Consider the following 7,539-nt stretch of genomic DNA (forward strand, 5'->3'; position numbering starts at 1 on the left):
AAAGCAGTCAGAATTAGATGTGTTTTTGCATTTAAAGAATTTTAAAGATGTTGAAAAATGTGGGATGAATTGTTTATTGATTTAATTAATAAAATAATACAACTATCTAAACAGAAAACTATTGTGCATCATTTTAGATCCTCCTGAAACACAAACACATGAACCTTATTTCAAGTTACTTTATACATTTTTTTTTTTCAAAACAGTGAAGGATTACGATTTTGCCATGCTCAGACTTAAATTTGAATATAATTTTCTTTTTTTCTCCATTTTTTATAATTTTGAAAAATTTAGGGGTGGGGAGGGAAAACGGCTGGGCCCCTTTGAATCCGCCAGTGTCTGGGCCTAAAAGTCTTCCTAGTACGTCAGTAGGCCTATTTATTAGGTTTGGTTTTTCAACACCAACTATAATTTTTTTTTTGTTGTAAAAATGAGGGGGCCATGCAGTAGCATGAGGAAGGGTGGGGATAAAAAAAAAACTTGCACCCCAGGTTGTCCGACGCTAGCACTAGAAAATTTTCTGACCACAAAAATCTACTCAAGCACTAAGTAGTTTAAAACAATGCCAGTGCCAGAAATTCCCTGACGAGGAGATAGTACCCAACAAAGGGGTCTACATTTACCCCAGTGCCACCATGGTTGGTGCTGAGGTGAGCAACTTTTAAAAACAGACACCCTTAGATTCCCGGAAATGGCAGTTCCAGATTGTAAAAATATATTTCAAAGCAGTGTTTTCAATAAAATACATCTTCGAGTCTGCTCCCCTAGATCCGCCACCAATGATTAGACATCGCACCATATCAGCTTCCCCACTTAATTCGTTAACCCGAATCAGTCTCCCTTCCCCATGTCTACGCCACTAGATACAATGAGATACACTCAGAAAAGGCCATACTCTTGTTAACAGTGCCAGAGTAGGTGGTCATGCTTCTATAAGTACAGAAAATCGGCCAGAAAAATGATTTATTTTTTAGCAATGTTACATGGGCCGGATTAAAATTGTTGGCAGGACGGAGTTGACCCGCGAGCAGTGGGTTGAATGCCGGGGGTCATAGTGAATAATATTCAAAGCAAGTTACTGCATAGCACCGTCAACAATATAAACAAATAGATAAATAACAACAGTGATGATGATTTATGAGAGGAGTTTTTACTTTCCAATCTACAGCAATAAGACACAGGGAAGATTTGAGATGTAAAGAAAAATGTTAAAATTATGAACACTGCAACTTACCGAAGTGGGACTTCACTGTTAAATTGGGTATTAGTTGCACAGGTATTAGCAAACATGATTCAAAAGGCAAAGTATGTCCGGAAATTTTGAAACATTAGTTACCATTAAGTTAGGAGCATTTCCTTTACACAAAAAGTTTGTTTGTCCAATTAACTAAAAAGTGCTACTTAAATGGTACTGAATTAACAATACAATAAAAATTGTTTCAGTCCATTATGTATGTAAAATGCAGGAGAGCACTAAATTGCTCTCCTTGAAAATTTCACAGCTTTGAATAGATGCCCCCACCCCCAGGAGTGGATCCAGGTGTCCAAATTAGGGGGCGGGCGGGCGATCGAGAGACAACACTACCCTAGGGGGATCCAGTATGCCCCGGGAAAATTTGTTTTCTAGACGCACGGAAATTAATTCTGAGGCATTTCAGGCAATCAATAATCGAGGGAAAACCGGCCTCCCCTTCCTCCCCCCTCCCCGCAAATCCTCCCCTGCCTCTCACTCCAGAGCCTCATTTAGAATAAACCCTCTCGAAGCAGCACCTGGAGGACGCAGAATATCGTATTTTTTTTGGTGTCACCTGTGTATAACCACACCTATTTTAATCTCCAAACTGTTTCCAAAGTTTTTATCTATTTTGAAACATCCATTATATTTGCAAACATAAAAATTAAGAAATTTCAACTTTATCGGCCGATTATTAAACAACAAACAACTGGTAATACTTGTATTCTCTAGGAAAACTTTCATCAAAACAACGTATTACCTAGGAAAATCAACATTTTTTCGCGTAGACATCTGTATATTTTCTGCGTTAAATATTCGATCGTGTGGGTTTTAACAATCATTTTAGTTTATTCAAATTTAAATATTAATTTAATATACTAAAATATAGTGAGCATATTTATTTATCTATAATTCAATCAATAATAAAAGCCAATATTGACTAAAAAATATTCAAGGTCTAATTTGCCATTATTACTACTCAGTGCTCACGACTTGCTACTCTAGCAAATCACGCAACAACGTTGATCACACACACGTAAACAGAACCCAGAACCATGTGATACAAAGTTCTCGCATGGGCAGATAACGTATGCCATTCTACAGTTAAATTACAATAAAAGTAAGTATTACAACTTAAAGAAAACTTATGTTTTATAGCACTAATATTTTCACAAGTTTTTATTCTGAAATTATAACAGTGAACACTGCATAGCGGTATCATTCTTTCTATAACCTTACTAGCCTCCAAGCAACAAGACGCCGTGCAGCGAGTTTACAACCATGTGCGTTTTGTGATGATGTTTGTGAAGCTACTCGCGTGACTTTGAGGAAAAAAGTGTTTGTTATTGTTTTTAGCGAAGTGGGTTCAAATATGTACAATGTGTTTCAAACATTGTTTATGAATGAACGTAATGTGAAAATATTTATTTAAGCAACCCAAACCATTGCTTAAATGTCGTAGGAATCCTTGTCGCACTGTAGTGAGTATAATTACAATACTTGGCCAGTAAACCTAGGCTAATTAATTGGGATAGCCTGGGTTTAACCGGACGATTTTTGCCTTTGCGGTTCGCGATCTAGAGTTTTTTATTAGCAGGTTGATGACCGGTGTATAGGCTGCACCCTGAATTTCATGGTGGAAATCACGTATAAAATTTGCGGCTTTATACACCGGAATATATTGTAGCTTTAGTTCCAAAATTTGATAGATTTTGATTATGGACAAAGTTTCAAAATATAATTTTTGTCATTAATTTTTGTTTTAGTTGCCTCAGGGTAAATTAAGGAGCACGATTAGTTGTTCTCCTGAAAGCATGTTCAGGAGTGCAGAGAAGAGAGATTGCTCTCGCTCTCCTTAAAAAATGATGGACTGTTGTTTAGACATAAGTCATCATGAAAATGTTACTAATGTTAGTAAAGACACAAAGCCCGATAAGAACGGGTTGAAGATGTCAGGAATAGATACAAGCATTTTTAAACTCTGTTTTAATCTTTATATTCATAATGATATTGTAAAGATTTACAATGATAACAAACTACTGGATCTCAATCTAAGAATAGTCAAAAAAGAACGACCAATAAAAAAGACAATTATTACTCTATTAATCATCAACCTATAACTGTTTGAGTACTGTTTAAATTTTTTAATTGATTTACAGATCCTTCGATCATGTAATATTTTTAAAAAACCAGAGCACAATCCTAGTTTTGAACATGTGAATGTATGGATAAATTTTACTCCTCAAATCTGTTTCATCTCATTAATTCACAAACTGATTTTCTTAAGTTGCAAATAGTAGGTTTGCTAAATAATTAATAATAATTAATAACTTAATAATAGTATATAAATACACACATTTTTAATAGTAAAAATATTAACATTCAGTAAATGATTGAATTTTGCATTAAAATATTAATAAACAAACAAGTAGTAATGGGTATTAACCAACCAAAATCAAATATAAAAGAGGTAAATTTGGTGTCCAAGAGGGGAAAGCAGACAAAAACCATCCAGACAATAACCACCTACTGTACTGTAAAGCCAGATAAAAACAAGCCCACCCAACATTGTGCACCCCACAGTGCACCCTACTTTAACAATGGTATATTCCATTTTGGGTGGTTTTCGTGCCGGGGTGGTTATTGTCCTTAAGATAATTCAACACTCACCATCTTGCAAGTGGCTGGGTCAAGTTCAACATCATCCTCTTCATCTTCTTCATCACTACAACTTTCAACTGTAGCAAGCTTAATTGTTACCTGGGTCACAAAATTAAAATACAATTTGCTGAGATAAATCATTCCTTAACACATGTAAATAAATTGTTTAAACATGATAACCGAACAAAGGTGGTAGATGTGATTTGCAAATAAAATCAAGAATTGGAATGGTGAAAGCAACATAAAAAATGAACAGAAAATAATAAAAAAAGAAATTTATTAACACTGTTGTATGGAGTCATTAATAACATTAACATATGGGTCAAAGATGGTGGACAATGTGGAAAAACGAAATAGGTATAATTGTAACCATTTAAAATTTAGATATGGAGAAGATAAGTTGGAAACAGAAGAAGGGGATTGGACATATGTGTTGAGAGGAAATAAACTGTTAAAATAAAGAATTTAGAAATGGATAGATTGAAAGCGCTCTCAAGGAAGAATGTGAGTGTTGATGTTAAATGACATGAAAAAAAAATAGCGCGACAGGAATGTGGAATAGACGGCCCTGGAAGGGCTGGTTTTTTGGAGCTGGTTTTTGATTTGACAGACCCTAGCTACAGGCCCAAGCTACCCTTAAAATGTATATACTGTATTATTAAAAAATCTCTAATGAGATCCAGCGGGCCGTCATTGATGCACAGTAGAGATGCATCTTTAGATCTCTGATCTTGTTCACAAATTCACGGAATAGCACTGTCTCCTAAGAATTTCGTAGGACACCTGGGCTGTGTATATATATTGCCTTGGTTTGGTTCTGTAATCATTAGAGGTCGTGGGACTAGTTTGGGCCCTCTCTAAGCTGGTCGAACGTTTCGTTTGGGTCTGTACCCTAGCTGCACTGATGAGGCCTGGAAGGCCGAAACGGATCCGTCTGCAGATATTGGGATTCCTTCCAGTGGATGCTTAGTTTATTTTAGAGATGGTAGACAATGAGGAAAAATCAAAATAGGTACAATTGTAAGCACTTAAAATTTAGATATGGAGAAGATAAGTTGGAAACAGAAAAAGGAGATTGGACATATGTGTTGAGAGGAAATAGACTGTTAAAATAAAGAATTTAGAAAAGGATAGATTGAAAGTGCTCTCAAGAAAGAATGCGAGTGTTGATGTTTGATGGTTTTTTTGGAGCTGGTTATGTGTCTGTTACTGTCATTGTTTTGAAGGACCTCAAGGAAACAAGCCTCAGGGCTTACAGAGCTACCCCTGGCATTCCTTTCTCATTTTATTATTCTGTGCACTGAATTTTGTTTTTGTCTTTTTTATCAATTGTACTTTGATATTTTAAAATTAGAGTGCAATAAATATTACAAACAAACTGATTTCATAAGTGGAGGGTCTATGCCAACTCAGCCCACCATGGCTGCTTTTGAGGCAAGAACATTTATGATTATAGCACCTATTTATGATTATAGCACAAATATGACCGAAAACTCGGTCCTCGCAGCACTAGTGCTGCATTGTACTGGATTTGTGTGTACAACGCGTTTCCAGAGTTTCTGTAAAGGTCCTCGGCTGGCGGGAAAATTTGAAAATGTGTCACAGCGCATTACGCGCTTTTATTCGAGTGGCATTGCACATATAAATAGCGTCCTCTATGCATAAAATGTTGAGCACGTGTGTGGCGGTGTCCATGGCATGAACCTGAGCATATTTTATGGTTCTCGGCATACTTTGCTGGTCCTCGGACGGTCATCTGATGACTGTTTTTAGTCAGGGTTCTCTGGACATAACATTTACAGGGAGGTGTGTGTTGTGTGTATATATGTGTGTAGTGTGGGTGTATGTGTGCGTATATATGTATTACATATATATGTATGTGTTTGTTGTGGGCTTTTACTCTTTTTGTGTATACACATATTTTCCTTAATGAATTTCCTGCCACTACTGTATTACTTTGCTTTAAAATTGTCTCCCTTTTGTGTAAGCCCTCTTGAATTATCTTTTTTATAATTTTTTATTCTTATTTTGTACTCAGGGTTGTTTGATCTTTGTTGCTTTTTTATATCTGTTTGAGAATTTGTGGTTGAGTATTTTTATGGATTTGTTGTCCAGTATTTTAATGTATTTCATTATCTGATTGAGATTCCCGGTTTTGTATTTGTAGTTACAGTAAGTATTTTAATGTATTTTTATGCCTTCTCTTTTTATACCATTTTTAGCTGTTTTTTAATGTCCCTCATTTGTTATTTTACATTCAATTTGGCACCTTGCCACAATTTGTAAATTTTGATAGAATAAAGTATAAAGAATTAATTCTTAATGTAGGCTTACCTCAATGCAAGATCTTTTTTCGGGCAGAATCCTCACAATCATTTCATGACTTTCATCTACAAAAAGTTTCGCCCGTTGGTAAAAGAGCCTTGGCTCATAGCCTTTCCTATTCTGTGACCATTGCAGAAGCCTCACAACAAGTCGGTAGAATATGCCTTCAGGTAGGAACCCATTGAAGTCAATGTACAGGATGACCTTTGACTGAGATGCCACCGTCTGATCTTTGCACACCGTTTCATCATCTTGCTTCTTTAGCAGGGATGGTACATAAAAGAGACGAATGCCTTCCTCGGTTGATTGGACAACATCAGCTGGCATCTAACACAACATTAAATCAAAGCATACAATGAGAGTAATGACATTAGTTCCTGGATAGCAGTGCAAGTGTAGTCCAAAATAAATGCATTAAACTGAATGGAAAAGTCTTTTATAGCTGTGCTGGGTTGGATTCAGAGATGTCCGCAAGGGAGGGAAGTGGGCCCCCCCGAAAGTGGGGCTGATGCCCCTGCGAAATGTATGTTTCCTAGACAACCAAATATAACCTCCGAGGCATTTTTGGTGATAATTTTTTCTTCTTCTTTCTTTTTCTTTTTTTCTTTTTTTTTTTACTTCCTAAAAGGGGACCTAGGGCCAGGCCACCCCCTCCCTCACCCACAAAAAAAAAATACAATTCCCCTCTAAATCCTCCCCTGCTGTGTACCATTATTATTTTGGAAGAGAGGTTTAATTTGCTGGTCCATGTGCACAGTGACTATACATTTATCGAAAATAAAAATATGAAAATGACATATTATATGTATCTGTACCTCATCAGATTCAGTTTTCAAACACAGCAAGTCAAACTTCTGCATTAGCTCTGACAAGAATTCAAACTGATCGAAAAATTTATGCCACATGTGTCTGAGTAGCCTCTCTTCCAAGATTCCATGCTCATGAAGTCTTTCCAACGAACTTTCGAAATGGGAATACTTATAGTAAACAAACAAAACATTTTATTTGTGAAATCTATATTTGTACCGGAGTAGTACTGATGGTAGTGGTAGTGATGATGCTGTTTATAATAATATTAATGTAATAATAATAATTTAATAATAATAATATTGGCACAGCAGTTGTGTTTTGGTCTCTAAAACTTAAGGTCAGAGGTTTGAACATTTGTTGTAGGGAAAATAGCTGATTATTTATGATTAATTAGTTGATTTATCTCAGAATGCTACTTTGAAATAAATTATGAATTATAAATAATTAATACAGATTTGTTTGATAATTTGAATGACAAAAATAGAATACAATCGATGTCTCATGATACA

The 7,539-nt window shown here is 35.7% G+C and overlaps 1 protein-coding gene across 1 annotated transcript in view; it reads right to left on the reverse strand.

Annotated features, from left to right (window-relative positions):
• The window catches only part of LOC117110453, a 15,438-nt gene extending 7,939 nt beyond the window's left edge, over nucleotides 1-7,499 (reverse strand). The window contains exons 1-3 of the mRNA XM_033253161.1: nucleotides 7,036-7,499; nucleotides 6,230-6,547; nucleotides 3,905-3,994 (exon numbers count right to left, since the gene is read on the reverse strand). Coding sequence (XP_033109052.1) covers nucleotides 3,905-3,994; nucleotides 6,230-6,547; nucleotides 7,036-7,125 — 498 coding nt within the window. The 5' untranslated portion in view covers nucleotides 7,126-7,499. The remainder of the gene's footprint in view (nucleotides 1-3,904; nucleotides 3,995-6,229; nucleotides 6,548-7,035) is intronic.
• Nucleotides 7,500-7,539: the final 40 nt, after the last annotated feature.

The sequence above is a fragment of the Anneissia japonica genome, unplaced genomic scaffold, assembly GCF_011630105.1.
Source record: "Anneissia japonica isolate Jap-2015-1 unplaced genomic scaffold, ASM1163010v1 scaffold287594_len27631_cov147, whole genome shotgun sequence".
NCBI classification, from domain to species: domain Eukaryota; kingdom Metazoa; phylum Echinodermata; class Crinoidea; order Comatulida; family Comatulidae; genus Anneissia; species Anneissia japonica.